Source organism: Hemicordylus capensis, chromosome 1, assembly GCF_027244095.1.
Source record: "Hemicordylus capensis ecotype Gifberg chromosome 1, rHemCap1.1.pri, whole genome shotgun sequence".
Classification (NCBI taxonomy): Eukaryota; Metazoa; Chordata; class Lepidosauria; order Squamata; family Cordylidae; genus Hemicordylus; species Hemicordylus capensis.
The window spans coordinates 183883161-183903536 of NC_069657.1; the positions used below are offsets into that span (position 1 = coordinate 183883161).

Below are 20376 nucleotides of genomic sequence, written 5' to 3' on the forward strand. Positions count from 1 at the left end.
TGAACCATCGAACCGAACCAGTTCAAATTTGAACCGGTTCACACATCCCTACTTATTACAAAACATTGCAATTAAACTCTTCTTTCAACAATTTTTTTCCTAGTAGTCTTCTATAAGAAGTCGAATTTGAAGCAAGGGGGCATTGTTTCACAGTACCATGCTGAAACTGTTGAGGCTGCAGGTTTTTATTCAGTTTCCTACAATAAATACCTTGATGGCAGTCAGCAAGTTCACAGTAACTTTCAGATCAGTTTGCCTTTAAAATAACATGATAATACAACATTGGAGTAATAAGGTAATAAATAGCTCATTATGTCTCTAATCAGGTTCAATATGACATTTCAGAAGGGCTATATTATCAAAAAGTACCAGTGGGAAGCAATGGAGCTGGACCTCAGAAGCAGATCTCCTCAAAGGCCAGGCAGGCTGATATAGGAGATAGTCTAGCTCCAAATTATAAGGGATCTAAAGGCCAAAAACACTCTTTAATTGGGCCAGAAAGCCATTGTAATTGAAGCAAATAGGTGTGGCATGCTCCTGTCAATTTGCCTCCACTAGTAATCTAGAGGTGGCATTCTGGACCGATTGAAACTTCTGAACCATCTTCAAATTTTACTGTAAGAATTCTGGTTATAATCCATGCATAGAGAACAGTGACCAAATCCAATAGGAATGAAGTTACCATTCTTTTCCAATTAAGGATGCAGCTACCATACCTGGAGCTTTTTCAGATGGCAGCTTTACCTTGGGTGTGTGTTCACATATTGGCCAGACTTACCCTGAAGACCTGCAATATTTCAGAGAGTACTTCACACACAATTCAGGATTTGTATTGGAACCTCTGTATTGGAACCTAGCCTGATTTATGTCTGGGCTAAAAAAAAATCCTCTTTATACTTTGGAGTATCTGTTATGCCCCGAACTCACAGTAAGGCCTCGCAGTAACTCACAGTAAAGCCCCTGCTGTCTGACAAGCCTTCTGCTGGAGTTGGTAAAATGCTCTCTTAGCCACAGCTGTCACCAGGGCATCCAGAGACTATACTAGGTCCAGGAGCATCTTCAAACAAAGCACTTGCTTTTTCAGAGCGCAACACCACTCAAAAAGTTCAAACACTTCCATTCCAAAGATCAGGATTTCCTGTCCACAGCATCATCTTGCCTGAATTGAGCTTGAGTTTCTTCTCATCCAGACCAAAACTGCCTACAAGCACTGTTTCAGGGCTTTCACTGCCTGCCTAGGATTAGCTGTCTGAAATACGAGAGATGTCACTAAGAGGTTACTGTCTGTTACCCGGAGCAGATTATCCATGAAGCAAGGCGAGGCAATGGCCATTACATTTCCAATAAAGGAGAACCTCAATATTTGTGGATCCAGCATCCGCGGATTGCATGTCCGCAGTTGGCTAATAGTCACCCAACCTTCGTATACGTTGTAGAAATCCTGCAAAAAAAGGGTTAATCTTGCATATCCGTTGGTCAGGGGTGGCCAGAAATTACCTCCGAGGTCATTTACATCCGCCATTTTGAGTGCAAGAGCCATTTTACAGCTCACTTTCTAGAGAAAAAATCATGAGGCGGGGACAAAAAGAACCAGGCAATTTCTGGCTGGAGGGGGGGATTGCTGGATCACTGGAGGCCTGCAGAACTTGGTAGGGCACTTTATTTTGCCCTTTTAACTTCTTTTGGGGGGCAATTTTTGGGCAACCCAACCCCCGCAATGCCATTTCCCTAATGATTCACTATTCACGGTTTCCATATCTGTGGTAATACTGGAGAATGGAACCCCCACAAGTATCGAGGTCCTCCTGTATCCCTCTTTTGAACAGAGCCATCTATAGCCCAGGGTTTTGAAACTTCTTTTTTCAGATCAGCTGATAGCAACCTGGTTAGCGCATTCCTCCACAACCACTCCCATTCACTCATGTATTTGTCTCTACTAAAGTTCTTCTTCCATTTTTTCATAAAACTTCTGGATTTATTTATTATTTATTTATTCAATTTATATACCACCCTTCCAAAATGGCTCAGGGCAATTTACAACCGGATAAAAACAATTAAAACCAGTTAACAATTAAAATCAAAACTATAAAAACAGAATAAAACCAATTTAAACATGCAAACAGCTAAAAGCCTGGAAACCTAGGTCAACCATTTAAAACAATTTAAAACAGTTTATAGTAGTTTAAAAACCCTGGAAGGCCAGGCCGAACAGATAGGTTTTAAGGGCTCTCCTGAAAGACAGTAATGAACTCAAATTACGGATTTCTGCCGGAAGTGCATTCCACAGCCCTGGAGCAGCTACAGAGAACACCTGCCTTTGAGTCGCCACCTGACGAACCAGTGGTAACTGGAGATGGACCTTCTCAGGTGAACTTAACATGCGGTGGGGATCATGCAGAAGAATGTGCTCTCTAAGATAACTCAGACCTAAGCCTTTCAGGGCTTTAAAGGTAATAACCAGCTCTTTCTATTTTGCCCAGAAATATATTGGCAGCCAGTGTAACTGTTTCAGGACAGGCATAATATGGTCTCTCTGGGTTGCCACAGAGACCAATCTGGCTGCCGCATTTTGAACTAACTGAAGTTTCTGAACTACGTACAAAGGCAGCCCCAAGTAGAGTGCATTGCAATAGTCAAGCTTGGAGGTTACCAGCTGATGCACCACTGTTTTGAGATTATCCTCTTCAAGGAATGGGCGAAGCTGTCGAATCAGCCAAAGCTGATAGAAAGCACTCCTGGCCATGGCCTCCACCTGAGATACTAGGGTGAGGCCTGGGTCCAGGAGTACTCCCAAGCTGTGCACCTGCTCCTTCTGGGGGAGTGTAACCCCATCCAGTACAGGAAGATCTAACTCACCCCTCTGAGCCTCCACAATGAGCACCTCCGTCTTGCTTGGATTCAGCTTCAATCTGTTCTCCCTCATCCAGCCCATTAGTGCCTGTAGGCAGGCATTTAGAGAATGAGTGCCATTTCCTGAAGATGAAAAGGAGAAGTAGATTTGGGTGTCATCAGCATACTGATAACACCCAGCACGAAATCGCCTGATGACCTCACCCAGCAGTTTCATGTACATATTGTTGATTTATGTATTTATTTTCATTTATATCCCAGTCTTCCTCCAAGGAGCCCAGAGCGGTGTACTACATACTTAAGTGTCTCTTCACAACAACCCTGTGAATTAGGTTAGGCTGAGAGAGAAGTGACTGGCCCAGAGCCACCCAGCTAGTATCATGGCTGAATGGGGATTTGAACTCGGGTCTCCCCAGTCCTAGTCCTGCACTCTAACCACTACACCATGCTGACTCTCAATATTGAAAAGCATTGGAGACAGAATGGAGCCCTGAGGGACTCCATATAACAGCTCCTGTTTTGAGGAGCAACTGTCACCACGCTCCACCATCTGGAATCTACCTGAGAGATAGGAGCAGAACCACTGCAAAGCAGTGCCCCAACTCCCCCAGGCGATCCAGAAAGATACCATGGTCGATGGTATCGAATGCCGCTGAAAGATCCAGAAGAACCAGCAGAGTCACTTGATTGATCATTTAAAATTAAAACAAGAAGTAAATGTTACTTATTATACCCTTTGTGTTATCCAAACCAATAATAAATCTCAAATGTAATCTCAAACTGTTATATTTCCTACAGAAGGACAAAGTCACTATTTCTAGCTTGAAGGTATTGGAATCTGAGAGGTCTCTCTTTCTTATACCCAAGCATATATCCCAGTGCCTCTGTTACATCTGTGTTAATAATGTTACTCACTATTATAAGTCAGTGTATACTGATCCTTTTAAAAAGTCCAGTTTAAATTCTCTCCACCGTAAACCCAATCCAACATCTATTTTTTTCCCCTATCTCTTAGCTTCCACCCTGCTGCTTCTTTTGCTTAATATCTTGTGGGATGAATTGTTTTGAAAAACCTGAAAGCTTGCTTACTTGTTTATGATTCTGTGAATAAAGGCAGTCTTTGTCCATTCTCTTCAAGCGGAAGACCCTGACACATCACAACTGGCCATTTCTCCAAAAACCACAAAACAGACTTTGGACTTTGTTTTCCCATCTACTTAGGCCACCCTTGGTGCCATCGGGTGTGAAGTCTTGCAAGCACCAGCAATGGTGAAATAATAGAACTTCAAAGATGCTGGGATAGCCTCAATATTTGCCATGCAGATGGGTGTTACTCTGGTTCACATGGGATTCTCTCCTGAATGGCATGTGACATGGGAGGGCTGCAGCAAAAAGGGGGCCTCAACAAAAATGGTCCCTCCCCTTTGCATGCATTGCCTTTTGTTTATATGATGAATTCTTTGGCTCCAACCCACTGACATTTAGATATCCTAGAAGATTCCTTTCGTATATACTTTTGTTTATATTTTGTTCATCTTTTCCCCTCTGCAGACCATAAATGATACTCCCACTGTAAGCAAGCAATAAAATGGGTGTATGTGTGTGTTTCACTTTCATTTTTAATTTTTCCATTAATTAATGTTCCTTTTGTGCTCAGTACCTAAATTAATGTCCATGCTATTATCTGTTCCAGTATACATTCCACCCATGTAATTTAGAGTGAAATTGTTTTGGTTTTAATCTCATACGGTTGAGCGAACATCCTAAAATACCTAAAGATGCCTTGATGAAGCACTGGATGGAAGGTGGCTGAGGAATATTTAGTATTAATCTTTATAACAATGCCTGTCAGCTACAGTTAGCTTTTCAGTGGATTTTATTAGAAACCCTTGCAGTGCAAAGAGCTTCATTTTTCATGCATTTTAATAGGAAGCCTCAAGAGCCTTTGAACAGTCTGTATGCTGTGTACAGGTCACAGAAAGGTTGAGCACGGGGAAGAGAGAAGCCAAATTGATGCACCTTTTTAAATTGCCTATAAAATGAAGTCCCTTTTGTTGTAATCAGCCCTCTAGTTCTTCTGCTCTTCACAGATGACCAACTACTACTTCTTTTTAGATGTATAACAGTTTTATTTTAACAAGTAAAGGAATACATACTTAAGGCATCAGGAACTTCAGAAACCCAACAGCCATCTTGAGATTTCTCCCAGACTGTCTACTAGGAGTTTCTTCTTCCCGGAGGCCACCTGGTGGTAGAAGCCTCTCCTATAACTATTAACTAGAGCTTTTCAGTTCCCACAGTTCTGTACATACACTTGACTATACTTTTGTTCTACAGTATCTATCTGAAATTTGGCAGATCAGAACCTTTGGGGTCCTAGAATGCCTGAAAATAGCCTGCTTGTTCAGACTTTGTCCATACAAGTTCTTGAACTGTGTATAGTTTTCTCTACCAAGATATTATAAACTTTAGGTTTTTTTATTGTGGTTTAAAAACAAAACTTTTTAAAGTTTTCCTTCATGGAGATATGGGAGGTATGCTGGTAGCTAAGAGAGAGAAAACGTACGTTTTCTGTACCTGAGGAACTACCCATGTTTCCCCGAAAATAAGACAGTGTCTTATATTAATTTTAGCCCCCCAAAAATGCACTAGGGCAATTAGCGGTACATCAGAAATTACTGCTAGGTCTTACTTTTGGGGTAGGTCTTACTTTCGGGGAAACAGGGTAATTTTTCAAGTTAGTTTCTAAAATGCTTTGATTTGGTGAATTCACTTCATTTTCAGACTAACTTGAGCTGATAACTAGTTCAAGACTAACTTGAACATTACTTTGTTTTTTTAAGGGCAAGGTTCTGCTGCCCACATATATCCAAAGACCTGGGCCATGGTTTACTACTTAATTATGTATTATTGTATTTATTTAGCATATTTGTATACCACCAGAACTAGCATCTCACAGAGGCTTACACACAAATTAAAACAATGAAATCACATTAAAACCATAAAACAATCATAAAACAATCAGTAAACCGCCAAACCAGCTTGCAGTTAGCCAAAGGCTAGATTAAGTAATTGTGTCTTAAGAGCTTTTCTGAAGGCTGGTAGAAATTGTAATGCTCTTACCCCAGTAGCAAGTGTGTTACAATGCCTCAACGTGGCTATGGAGAAGGCACAGTCCTGAGTTGTCACCTGAAGATCTGGTGGAAACAAGTGATGGGGCTCATGAAGAAGGAGGTGTCCTCTTAGACATTTAATTGAAGATCAGGGTGTATTGCTGACCTATAGTTAATTTAGCCTTTCCATATGCAGTAGAAATGCTGTTCTGCAAACAGTTCCATACCAAAGGCTCAGTTGGATACTTTAAGGTGTATGCTGTCAGGGCACTGGTGATAAAATAATGCATTATTTTCCCCTTACTGGAATTCCTGCCATAATTTACAGGCCCTTCAAAAGTAAGATATGAAGTCCTAATACATAGGGTTTACTGTCTTGTGACAGCTCAGAACTTCAGAGAAATTATCGGATTCATTCGGGATTCGTAGTAATCTAGCATTTTAGTTGGTTGCATATCTATCTGACATTTTGAAATGAACATTTTAAAGCAACGTTTCTAAAACCATGAAATGGATTGGAAATACGTAATTTATGAAGCTCATCCATTTTTGACGTAATAGGCAAATCATGATCTAGTAGTAAAGACTGTCTCTGAAACCAAATTATCCTCTTTAGAGTCACTTCTCTGTTAGTGAGGTTATAATATTACAGCCAGTGTCATAAGTTAATGCATAGAAGCAGTGGCTCATATGACTAACTATGGTTGCTAGCACTGTATAACTTAATTATACATTTCATACATAACGCAAAACCAGAGTTACATGGGGCAGAGTTTGGAACTCCATTACGTCCAAACTCATGAAACAGAGATTTTGCAGCAAAAGCTACCTCCAGTTTGCCTCACCAAACTCCAGATTGAACCTTTGGTTAGCACAAAGCTTCACTGCCGAGACCTGAGGTTTGGCCACCGAAGTGTTACATCCAACACTGGATGCCACCATAATCACAATTTTGTGCTGATCTTCATTTTTGTGCTGATTTTCACTGTAATCATAGAGGTGGCAGCATCCATCTGCCCATGGATGTGGACGCTCTATGCCAGTGGTGCTTCTCGGTGACTGCCTCCCGGAGAACCAGCCCTGCTCCTCCTGTCCATCTATCCAGCTATGGAGTTGCCTGGCAGTGGGGACACTGCCACATCCCATTGCAGGCTTGTCATCCTCTCTAGGGGCATCTCCTCTTCTCACTCTCTCCCTTCCTCCCCAGGGTCAGGTCCAAGCGGTGGCCTCAAGCAGTGATTTTTGAGCAGCCAAGTCCTGTGGGGGTTTTTTAAACACTGTTGTTGGGGAAGGGTGGCCCAGACCTTTCCCCTTGGGAGTTTGCATTCCCTAGGTTTGCTCACAAGCAGGGCTGGTTGCCAGGGTCGGTAGTGCTCCAGTCAACGGAAAGTGCCACTACTGTGAAGACAGTCATCTGAACTGAGGCAGACCACATTCGCTCAAGAGAGTGCCAGGCCATGGGGACACCCCCACACAACTCATGAGAGGGACCATCAGGGGAGGGGAGAGAATTTCAGAGCAAAGTCTCTAATGATGCCTGATGGCAAAACATCCCCTCTGCTCCTTCATGAGAGTGATAGGCCACGGGGCTCTGTATCGAACCAGGTCATAGAGTAAAGCCATGGGGACAGGTACCCCGGAGATTGCTTTCCCTCGCTTGACAACTGCTGCCAAGTTGTTGTCAAACCATGCCTCCTGTCAGACCACCCACCCATGTGAACAGTGACCCCTGCTGTCCCAGGGTAGCTGGAAACTGGGGCTCCCCTTTCCCGCAAATACCCACACCAGCAGATCTCCATACAGTGCAGAGCCATACTGAACTTGGGCATTTTGAATGGGTTAAAAGGTCCATCCCAGAACCCAGTGCTTCCCCTGTCCGCACACATGGCCAGGCTCTGACACATGTAGCATTGAAATCCCCTATGGGTGTGCACAAGGCTTCACGGGGGTGGGGTGGGGGTTGCAGCGCTTAAATTATCTCTTTTGCCATGGAGAGTTAGGGGTCCCACGCAAGTGAGGTTCTATCTGGAGGAATTTGCTCAACCCGTGACCATCCGGTCCAAAGGGAGGTCTGGGGCAAACACCCCTTGGTCCTCCCCAGTCGACTGGCCCTCTCACGAGAGGGGTAGCCAACCATAAGCAAGCAACATGAGCAGGGGGCCCCCTCACTGCCTGGGGAGGGGAGGAAATGGCTGTGGTAGGTGCTCAGTGTTGGGTTTAAAAGGCAGCCACAAGCAGGAATTCTGGAGCAGCCTAGTTCTATTTTTTTTCATAGAAGGGAAGGGGCCCCCAGTCCCTTTTGTGGGGGGGATGTTTGCAGAAAGGTTAGGGAAGGGGACCCAGCCCCTTCCCTGGCGGGCATGTTTGCTCCCTAGGCTTACTCATGAGAAGAACCGTCTGTAAGGAATAGGCAGGGGGCATTAAATGCTACTCTCATTGTATGCTGCAAAATTAGCCTGCTCTCCCACACTGCTCTCTCACGAGCAGTGCCAGACCATAGGGGCTCTACTTAGAGCCAGTGTTGCTATGTGGAGGAAAGCTGCGAGGAGGGGTGCCCTGGTGAGTGCTTTCCCTGCCTTGGCAACTTCCTCAAAGTTGCTATCAGAGTGTGGCCCCTGCCAGCCCATCCGCCTATATGGACATGTGCACCCTTGTCTGTGCCCCAAAATGACAACCATGCTGTCCTGGGGTTGCTGGGAACCAGGGCTCCACTCTCTCATGAATACCCACACTGGCAGATCTGCATACAGCACAGTACCAGCCTGCTGGATCTGGAAATTTTGAATGGGTTTTTTAATCCGTCCCAGTGTCTCCCACATCCATGCATGTGGCTAGTTACAGCACATGGAGCATAACAATCTCATTTGGGTGTGTGCAAGGCTTCACAGGGAATGGGGTGTATGTGCAGATAATCAGTTCTGTCTTTTACCATGGAGAGTTGGGGGGCAACACACAAGTGAGGGTCCCCTAGATATTTTGGCTTAACCCATGAGCACACAGTCCATTGGGAGACCAGGGGCCTCCTCACAGCCGCATGGTCCTCCCCAGTAGACTGGCCCTCTCATGAGAGGGCAAGCCCACCGGCAGCAAGCTTCCAGAGTAGCAAGATTTCAGTTTGGTCTGCATGGAGTGAAATGACTGGGTGATCCCATGCAACATCATCATAAGTTACAGTGGGACAGAGCCGCCAGCATCCTTTGTATATCCTTATATACATATCTCCTCCTAGGAAGTCTTCATGTTCCCCTCCCTTCCATGAGTCACAGGGAAATAGTGCAACCTACACACACAACACACACACACACACACACAATCATGCTTGTGCAGAACTATTTGGATACAGGGCTCTTGGGGGGCAGCAGTGCCAGCGCTGTTAGAAAAAGCGTTGACATGGCATGGCCTGTGGGCTTCTCAGAGGCATCTGGTGGGCCACTATGTGAAATAGGATGCTGGACTAGATAAGACTTGAGCCTGATCCAGCAGGGCTGTTCTTACGTTCTTGCTTTCTTCTGGAACTTTTCCTTGAGTGAAGTGATTCAACTAAGTTTTCCAAAGGAAAAAAACATAACCTGATGAAACAAAACACTTCAAAGATTAAGTAGAATGTGCTTTGTAAAAATCATGTAAACAAACACATGACCCATTAAACCTTTTTTGGTATTCATTCACATCTGTGATGGCTACAGGCTTATTTTATCAAACTAAATCTTACCTGTCTCTGGAAATGATGGTGTTAAATATAACTCTTTCTGTACTTGTTGCATACATATTTTAAGCAGTACTGAATGTTTAGTTGATACATGTTAATTGATCAAAACCATTTTCATCAAGTAAGAGGGTGCCCCCAGTTAATCAGGCAGCAGATTCTTAATTTCACATTTTTAAAGTAAAACTACTTATAAAAGCTGTGCAGAAGAAGCATTGTCATCAGAGGCAATTCCACCAGACAGTGAAGGAAGAAGGAATGCCTCTTTCAGCATTATGGCGAGTGTATTATATGCATGCAGCATTTAACAAGTTGTTCTGGTAAGAACTAATCTGCCTACTTTCCTTTCACTATCCCAACAACTGGACTAAATTTGGTCCAGATCAGTTGGGCAGTTCACAAGTTAGCCCACTTGTGCCTCACATGTTTATGCATCCGCAATCTTGAATTGGAGTGGGTGATATCATCACAAAGTATACCTCCTCCTTCTGCAGGCAATGTGTTAGTCCAGGACAGCAGCGCTTCTTTAAACTACATTTAATCTTCAACTTTAATCTACATTTAATCTTCAACTTTGGTTGAAGAGTGGTATATAAATAGTAGTAGTAGTAGTAGTAGTATATCAGAGAAATATTTTTTTGTTCATGTACAGACCTAATTTTGTTTCATACTGTACATATTTTTGTCCGTTGCCAGTATTGTCTGGCCTACTATTTTAGTATTTTTATTTGCTTTACTACATCTTTAAACTTGTATTACTCATTGGTTTTTCTGTTTCTCATTTTGTTGTTTTCCCTTCTAGATCAGAAATGTTGAGACCAACCAATGCTTAGATAATATGGGACGAAAGGAAAATGAAAAAGTGGGCATATTCAACTGCCATGGCATGGGAGGAAACCAGGTAAAAATGCATCTCTTTTTTCCTTCAAAACAATGCTTTAAAAAAATATTCTTAGGGCTCAGCATGTGTGATAAAATATGTACACAAGCTAGAGCTCTCTAAGGAAGGATATTGCTTTAACTTGAAATGTTGATATTCATAGAATATTGGTGTCTACTGTTTGTTTCTGGAGAGAAGTTATGTTCTCCATACTTTAACAAATGTGTTTCAGAAAAGTGGTGAGGTCTGCAAAGAACTACCAACATGATGAAATCACGAGTTTGAGACTACATGGGATGTCTTTCCCAACTTTTTAAAGCAGTGAGATATTCCGCTCCAAGGCAGAAAATTCTACAATCTTCCTTGGGAGCTTCTCCCACTGATGCTGAACTGCTCTTATGAAACTAATTAAGAGTGGTCTTTCCCAATGCTTAACACAAGTCTGTCTATCTTGTGGTTTAATAGAATTGTATCATTCTGCCTTCAGTGAACCCTGAGTACTTGCTCTCCCCATTTTTCCTGATTGTAGGGGTTGGACAAAGTTTCCCTGTTCCTTACTTTGTCTCATTGGATTGGCATGCCCAGTGTTCTGCTCCACTCATCTTTAAATTGCTTATAGAGTATGTCTATAATTTTGCATTGGGACATGTGAAGTTTATTATTGCTGCAGATTTTTGTTCCTTCCATTCATCAGTATGGTTCCCCCCACTTTCCTTGTAAGATGCATGTGCCCATCTCCATTCTGATGCTCATGCAGTGCCCATTTCAATTAAAGGATTTCCTCTCTCTCTCTCTCTCTCTCTCTCTCTCTCACTCACACACACACACACACACACACACACACACAACTCTCCATAATCTCATGAATAATAGTAAGGTAAAGTGTGCCGTTGAGTTCGTGTTGACTCTTGGTGACCAGAGAGCCCTGTGGTTGTCTTTGGTAGAATACAGGAGGGGTTTACCATTGCCATCTCCCACGCAGTATGAGATGGTGCCTTTCAGTATCTTCCTATATCACTGCTGCCCTAGATAGGTGTTTCCCGTAGTCTGGGAAACATACCAGCGGGGCTTCAAACTGGCAACCTCTGGCTTGCTAATCAAGTCATTTCCCCACTATGCCATTAGGGTGGGGATTTCTTCAGACGAGCACATACAAGCACTAGCACTGGGAAGCTCTTTGCTGAAGAATTGTCATAACTCAGAGTTTTGTCCACCAGAGAATATGGAAAATCAAGTCCGATCCTACAAACAGACACAGTAGACTCACATACAATACTGCATATGCACCAAATTAATTCTAGCCCATATTATTCGTACATTGAAAGAATATTAGTAGTGATGGCATACTAACTCAATTTGGGCTAATACTTCTAGAGGGCTTTAAAAGTCACTGCAGATAAATGGAGAAATAGAACAATTTTAAAAGAAATATCTCGGGCACATTTAACATTTCTTGTGTGCAGAGGAACCTTTCAGGGCTCAAAAGGGCCCTGTTTTTCTCTCTCCCTCATCTATGCATGTACACGGACATATACACAGGTAGTCCAAGAAGATTCTTGGGGCAATGGGAGATTGGTCAATGACTCCTATATCCCCATCGATCCATTGCTGTCTGCCTAAAGCAGGCTACTTGTGGTTGGAATACAAAAACTGGCAAGACCAGTTAAAGAATTTGTTTCAGAGATTTAATAAAAGATTAGAAGATATTTGTTTTTAGTATTTCTCTTCCAGTGTACTAACCACATTTTAATTTATTTTTATTATTTATTTTATTATTTTATTTTTACATTTTATATCCCACTCTTCCTCCAAGGAGCCCAGAGTGGTGTACTACATACTTGAGTTTCTCCTCACAACAACCCTGTGAAGTAGGTTAGGCTGAGAGAGAAGTGACTGGCCGAGAGTCACCCAGCAAGGATCATGGCTGAATGGGGATTTGAACTCAGGTCTACCCAGTCCTAGTCCAGCACTCTAGTCACTACACCACACTGACTCCTTTAATGGCTTAGAAAACTTTACTGTTTTGGCATTTGCCTCTTTTTATAATTGAATATTTCTCTATTTTGATGTAGAAATGGTGCTTGGACAAAATACATGGAGAGTAGTTACTGATCCCTAACAACATTGCTGCTAGTTTTATAATTAAAGTCATTACACGGTTGCACATTATGGCATACTTCTAGGTACAGGCTCCTAAGGGATATAAGACATGGCTGTGATGATTGCGCTAGCCCTGCAGGCTGCATATGTTGTGTTACAAGGAAAAGACAAAGTGGGGAAGAGGCTGAGAGAAATAAGTATTGAAATTGCTAAGCAGACATGGCAGAAATGGCTCCAGTGGCCATCGGATTGGCAAGTCGCCCTTTTTTTGTCTGAGACTAGTCACTGATTGTCTGCTTGGACTTTTTCAGAATCTCTGCAGCAGAATCTTGCTTTGCCCGGTTTACTATTTCAGCTGGAGACACTTGATTGGCAGTGCATGCAGAGTGAGAGAAGGAGAAACCCAAATGAATTTGTCCTTACAACAGTTTAGCTTTCCCTCTTTCAAAAGCAATAACACAAAATCCAGTCCACTGTAATGGATGGACAGTTAGCCTGTTCTGCAGGGGATGGGGGCAGAGGAGGAATACTGTGCTGTGGACTGGATAGCTGTGATGCTTTCTTCTCTCCCTTTTGCTTTAAAAGTGGGCGGGGGTAGTGGAAGTGGAAGCGGAGAGAATTTACACAGGAACTCAAACTTAGTATCACCGTAGCATAGTCCAGCTGCAGTCACAAAGTAAAATCTGAAGGCTTATAACCAAAGAATAAAATGGACAAAAGCTTCTTCATCCTTGATACTAAACAGTGTCATAAGAACAGCCCTGTTGGACCAGGCCCAAGGCCCATCTAGTCCAGCATCCTGTTTCACACAGTGGCCCAGCAGATGCCTCTGAGAAGCCCACAGGCAAGAGCTGAGGGCATGCCCTCCCTCTTGCTGTTGCTCCCCTGCAACTGGTATTTAGAGGCATCGTGCCTCTGAGGCTGGAGGTAGCCTATTGCCCTCAGACTAGTAGCCATTGATAATAAGAACATAAAAGCCATGCTCGGTCAGGCCCATGTCTCCATGTGAATTGTTTCCTTGCTGGGTCTGAACTGGTTTTAGTATACTAATGAACATTAGTGTAATGCAAGGGCAACTCTAGAACAAGTAGTTTGGAGAAGCAAAAGATTGGCAAAGTATGTTATTAGGTAAGCAAGAAAGGTCTGTACCTGAACCCCCCTGCATATATTATCTCACCCAACCCAGTTACTGGTTAGGAAGAAAGCTCCTAGGGAGGCTGGAGGAGTCTCCTACCAACCTGGCTGCACAGGCTTCTGTTGCTTTTGGGGTGGCGGGGTGGGGGAGGAGAAGTGAGTGAATGAGGCTAAAAACAATGGAGGCCTTTAAAATAATTCAAGCTATAGAGCCATTATATACTGTTATTCTTTGGTTTGCCACTTTGCTGTAAAGTTCTGGTCTGGAGGGTGGAGCAGGAAATATTTTGGGGGAGCACCCACTACCACTTCCTACCCCTTATAGTCACCCTTGTGAATATGGGTGTTTTGTGTCGCTCATCACTGCCACAACAGACATTATCTAACTGGTGTCCATGGCAGTCACAGCACCAAATTCCAGAAGGCGCATCAGGCTGTCTCTGTTAGTTAGTCTGCTGTCACTGTGAATTGCATATTCCAAATATAATGTGACTTGGATGCTGGAAACATATGATATCCCCAAGCAAAAGGATACTTGAGGCAAGGTCTCTAGATTTCCCACAACCATTGAGCAGCAGCTGCTCATTTGTTGTGCTATAAATCGATAGTCTGAAAAGACATTTGGTGTCCCTCCCATAATGTTACTCTACATTAGTAGCATTCTTCTTTATTGAATATCTGTAGATCCAATATTTTGGAGTCCCCTTTATTTATTTATTTTATTATTATTATTATTTTACACAGTCTGTCTAGGTGTTATTGACTGGTTTGTTTTATCCAGACATCGAGTCCTTCCCAAGGACCTTGGATGGCAGAACTTTATTGTCAATGTTGTTGCTCTTGTTATAGATATCGTCGCAGAATATAGGCTGTTCCCAGTAATCGTCGTTCCCAGATATCCCAGATATAGGCTGTTCCCAGATATCGTCGCAGAATATAGGCTGTAACTGGCTGATGGTGATTTCTGTGGCCCCTATGGTGTTGAGGTGCTCTTCAAGATCTTTTGGAACTGCACCCAGGGCGCCAATTACCACTGGGATTATTTTGGTCTTTTTCTGCCACAGCCTTTCAATTTCAGTTTGTAGATCTTTGTATTTGGTGATTTTTTCTATTTCTTTTTCTTCTATTCTGCTATCCCCTGGTATTGCTATGTCGATTATTTTCACTTGTTTTTCTTTCTTCTCGACTACAGTTATATCTGGTGTATTGTGTGGCAGATGTCTGTCTGTTTGTAGTCAGAAGTCCCATAATATTTTTACATCTTTGTTTCTGGTCAATGACCGAAATAAAGTATGTTCTGTTCTTTTTACGTCTTCATTTTCTTCAACTTTTTCAATTTTATGGTCCCACCAATTTTTGGCTACAGGTAGCTTGTATTTTTTGCAGATGTTCCAGTGTATCATCCCTGCTACTTTGTCATGCCTTTGTTTGTAGTCAGTCTGTGCGATCTTTTTACAACAGCTGATTAGGTGGTCCACGGTTTCATCTGCTTCTTTACAAAGGCGGCACTTGCTGTTTGTGGTTGATTTTTTGACTTTTGCTCTTATTGCATTTATTCTTAGTGCCTGTTCTTCTGCAGCCAGTATTAAACCCTCTGTTTCTTTCTTCAGGTTGACATTCTTAAGCCATTGCCAGGTCTTGGTGATGTCTGATTTTCCACTTATATTGTGCAAATCTTGACCATGCAATGGCTTATTTTTCCATTTTTCTGCTCGGTTCTTGACTTGTTCTTTCTTGTAGGCCTGCTTTGTTTCATTGGTATTGAATAGTTTTGCGTTATTGACCATTTGAAGTGCATCTTCTTCACTGTCCTTGATATATTCTTCAAGGCCTCTTGAGAGAGAGAGAAATATAGTGTGGAAAGAGAGAAGAAAAGGAGAAAAAGACGAATGGAGAAAAAAATATAGAAGTCAGTTCCAAGTAGAAGGTTATGACTAAAGATAAGTAGAAGAGTGGGAAAAGTTGAAAATGATTAGTCTAAAGCAACCTACTGTGGTGGCTATTAAATTATTTACAAGAATCCCAATTATTATGAATTCACCTCTCAATTGATTTAAGGTATTCCAGTCAAAGCTACAGCAAAATTTCTTTTTCAATTGTTAAAAACAACCTTTCAACAATTAATGCAATTGCCTTCGAAAGCAGCTTTGGGCAAAGCATGCAAATAGAACTTGATTGCATTACCAGTTAGAGAATGCATGCAAATCATGCTACATTACCAATTAGAGCTCTTTTGATAGGCAAAAATATTAAAAGCAGATTCAAGCACATTTTTCTTCCTCTTACTGTAATATTCAGTTACAATGCCCAAGAGCATTTTGTCAAACATTTTCACATATGCTCAAAAACAAAATATACATGTGTAAAGTGCATTTCTACATTAGCAACTAGCAATATAGTTCAGCAGCAGGGCAATAATATGAAGAATGCTAGAATCTCAATCTCATATTCCATGAATTTATGAGCAACCCATGAGAGACAGATCCTGAAAGGACCTTGACTTCAGGGGCAGAGCCACCATTGGGCGAACGGGTTCAAAGAATCCAGGCTGCTACCAATCAGGGGCCACGAGTGTGGCCCCCCACCCCACCCCCAGTCTGATGCCAGATGCGAGGGCATTATTTCAGTCTCAAACAGGGCCACACAGCCCTGCTTGGAGCTGAAAATGGCCTTTCAGCTTTAAGGCAGGGAGAGTCACTCCGGCCCGCTCTGTCCAACACAGCGCGGGCCAATCTCCTTTCCAAACGGGGCCACACGGCCCCGTTTGGAAGGGAACCCCCACACACACATCTGACATCAGACGCAGGGGGGTGGGGCCAACAGGCCACATCAGCGGCCACACATGGAACGCCACCAGACTTGCTCCGCTCCTGCTTGACTTTTAAAAGTTATACAGAAGAGATAGTTTCATCACGTATGACTTATCTAGCCAGTGAAACACTTTGATGGGGAAAGCTACACCTGGTAAAATTATCTCTCCGTGCCACCCAGCAACCCCCCGTGGCGGGGAATTGCCACCGCCACTCACCTGGCTCCCATGGAGGCGAGCCCCCACCAGTGGCCAGGTGAGTGGCCAAAGCGATTCCCCGCTGCGGGGGCTGCTGGGTGGCATGGAGCACCGGCTCCGTTTACACGTAAAGAAGCCGCCCCCCCATCCCGAGGCGCATTCACGGCCCGTGCCTGAATCCACATACAATATTTGGGGACTGAAACTCTTTCTGTCCCCTCAATAGTCAAATATGACTGATAGTTATATGCAAATTTATCTTGTTTAGGATTGTTTTTCTCAAATTCAGCATTCAGCTTGGGATGCATTTTATAGTACCGTATTTTTCAGCAGTAACGCCGCAGCGTGTTTGTTCTTAGAAGTTATTTTAACAACAAAATAAAGGGCTCACAATCTAAAAAGTACCATGATAGACACCAGCAACAGTCAGTGGGGGTACTGTGCTGGTGGTGGATACGGCCAGTTTTAAGGCACCTGTGGCATTTATGCCCAAATTGAGGGGCAATGGAAAGGGGCACAGTGGCAGCACAGCAGGACTGTCTGACCAACACTAAGCTCCATGCGGTCAAGAAGGCCTGGAAGGAACAGAGGCAGCAGGGGAGGAGCGGTGACAGTAGAGCTGGATCTTCCTGGCCCCAGGTTTGCATGCTCTCCCCCCCCCCCCCGCCCTTTCCATGTCCCATGGAGTGCCATTTGTGCTCTGCATGAGGGCATTCTGGCCCCTTGCTCTCTCCCAAACCAAAGGTGTTTGCTCGGATGGAGTTGGGCTTGAGACCCAGCCCTGGCCATATTTAGTGGCCAGTGAGGTCCCCGCATGGGGGAGGGCCGTGGAAAACATCTTTGCATGTAAATTAGAAGGTGCTTCCCTCCCTGTATCACCGGCCCCGAAAGCTCTTTCCAGGAGTAGCGTGCCACAGTGACGGAGGACTGGCTCCACCACTCAGCTGAATACATATCTGTATTGGTTCAAATTCACTTGCTGAACCCAGAATGCAGACATGAGGAAGAAAGGTGGGAACTCGGAGATCCAGAGAAAACAGTGTTGTTAAATGATACTTTATGCTTGGGGATATTTGCTTTGCATGGAGAAGGTCCCCGGTTCAATCCCTGGCATCTCCAGACTGGGCTAGGAAATGTTCCTCTGAAACCCTGGAGGGCTGCTGCCAGTCCATACAGGCAGTACTGGGCTAGATGGACTAATGATTTGACTTGGTATAAAGCAGCATCCTGGGTGACCTATGATAGCTCTTCGGTTTGTTTAAGAAAATAAAATTAACTGCCAGCTGTGGAAGCACATATTGGCCTAAAATACAAAATTTGTGTCTCATCTCTGTTCTTTAGGAGATTCAAATAATATGTTTAAATGTGGAAAATCATCAGAACTTGCTTGCCTCATTTTTAAGTTTCTGGCTGAGGTTCAGTCTGCTCCTAAGGAACCAGCCAATTTCATCAGTCTGCCTCACAACTCGCACAAACTTGATTTCATTCTGGCTGTGTGCTGCTGCTTCACTCAAAGGCAACTGCAAACTCCCATAAGCACTCTAGTGAGCTCAGGGAATAAAAAGTTAACTGGCAAACTTTGCTCACCAATCCCAACATATTATTTATATGGTATTCCTGTGGCAATACATGGCAGGGGCGTTCTTCTGTTGGTTGCTACTACCCTTCATAGAAAGTTGATAGTCCTACAGTTATGCTGAAATAAATTTGTTTTGATTGTTGTAAACTTTCTTCTTGTTTGTATGAGTATTTGAAAGAATCTTTAGTAAAGAACCCACAGAAGTAGACTGCTTTGGTCTAATACATAGCCTTTAAATAGCATTTCAAAGCCATTCAGAGTACTTCATTTACATTATCCTACAATGACCCTTTAAGGTAGGACACTAGTATTATCCCCAGACTGAGGCTAAGAGAAGAGTGGCCTGCTTAACATCCTCTGAGTTCATACCTGAAATAAGATTAGGACTGGGAACTACTGTTGTGAGCCAAGCCTGATTTGTACACTAGATATGCTCCGGAGCTAGCATATGAAATTAGGCTTGTTTCACCAGTGTCAGAAAGTGACCAGTTCTTTATACAGTGACCACGTACAGTCTGGGCACAAAAGCAGAAAGAAGACCAAAACACTCCCAAACAATTCAGTGGGCTTTATCCTCTCTAATAAAACGCTTGGTGTCCGTCCGTGGACGGGCACCAAGCGTGTGTTCGTGCCTCCCTGCCCTGTTCTGCGCCTGCGCAAAGCGCAGGCCCAGAACAGGGCAAGGGAGACACGACCGCCAGCACCCGGCGGACATCTTGGACGCCCAAAAAACGGCCGCCCAGAAGAAGCCGGGTGAGCGGCGGAGGGGAGCACCAAGCCTGGTGTTCTGTGGAGGGGAGCTCTGCCGCCGCCTCGGCCACTAACAGCACGGCCGAAACAACGCCAAACGGCCAGAGACGGCAGCCCCGTAAACGCCTGGAGCAATGGCGGCGGGGCATAAACAATAAGTAGGACGGGAAAGCCGGGCAACACCGAGACGGCCAGAGGCAGGCGCCCCAAATACGCCAGGAGCAATGGCGATGGGGAAAAACCAAAAATAAGGACGGGGAAGCCGAACAAAACAAAAAGGAGGACGGGGAAGGCGGCCAATTAACAGAAGGAGAGCGGGGAAGCCGGGCGAGAGGGCGGCGAAGCCGCCAATGAGACCTGCCGCGCTAAACAAAACAAGATGCACCAGAGGAATAGTCCTCACACACCCGTCCTCCAAGGTGCCGAAAATCAACTCCCCCGCTTCCCCCCCACAGGTTAAGGATCAAAAACCCCTTGCAAACTGCATCGCCCCCGCCTATCGCCCTCCCGCCCAACCAGCTGCCAAAACCCAACTTACCCACTGCACCGAGCAAACAAACAGACAACCTCCAAGAAGAAGGGAATAGCTTACAGAAAGAGCTCCTCCCTGTGGTAAGCCTCTGCCCAGACTGCCGGTATGGACACGAAGGACGCCTATTGCGTCATTCACGCCCATTGCAACAGACTGGGCAGCAGCAACTCATAGAGAGGAACTCTTTTCACAAGCTCCTCACTTCCTCTTCACGAACAGCTCCGGGAACCAAAAAATAAATAAATAAAGTTACATCAAGCACTACACCACAACCCCAATAAACCAAATCAAAACAAATAGTGACACAAAGCACAATACCCTACACACATACAACACAACGCAAAAGATATACACTAAATAGAGCAGCGGCCACTGGCGGTCCCCACATCCCCCCCCCAATAAAAACAAACCAATCAAAGCCAGTCCCCCACCCACAGCCAGGGAGGGGGGGAAACCCGTTATTTACACGCGCACCCACAGACTGTCAGAGTAACGGTCGCCAACAGATCACTCCTACAGTGCTATAAGCACACAGCAGACGAGCAACATAGCGGAGAGAAGAGAAAGAGCTGCAAACTCTTGCAAATAGCCCTACTCCACCAAAATACCTCAAAGCTGCCAAGACTGAGAAAAAGGCAGTCTTGACACACTCAGGTGAGGCGAGAGATAGCATATACAGACCACCCCCAACATCCTGACTGACTCTGCCTACCGGCAAGCCACTA

General features: G+C 44.1%; 1 protein-coding gene across 6 annotated transcripts in view; it reads left to right on the plus strand.

The window, feature by feature from the left end:
* Window positions 1-20376, plus strand: part of GALNT13 (polypeptide N-acetylgalactosaminyltransferase 13) — a 374841-nt gene that overhangs the window by 289043 nt on the left and 65422 nt on the right. For 5 of the 6 annotated variants that reach the window (XR_008309490.1, XM_053259345.1, XM_053259309.1 and 2 more), the window contains 2 exons: window positions 4402-4422; window positions 10472-10570. Coding sequence is in view for 5 of the 6 variants with exons in the window: in XM_053259345.1 (XP_053115320.1) it covers window positions 4402-4422; window positions 10472-10570 (120 nt within the window). In the remaining variant the exon portion in view is untranslated. The remainder of the gene's footprint in view (window positions 1-4401; window positions 4423-10471; window positions 10571-20376) is intronic. The other variant, XM_053259319.1, reaches the window with a different exon arrangement.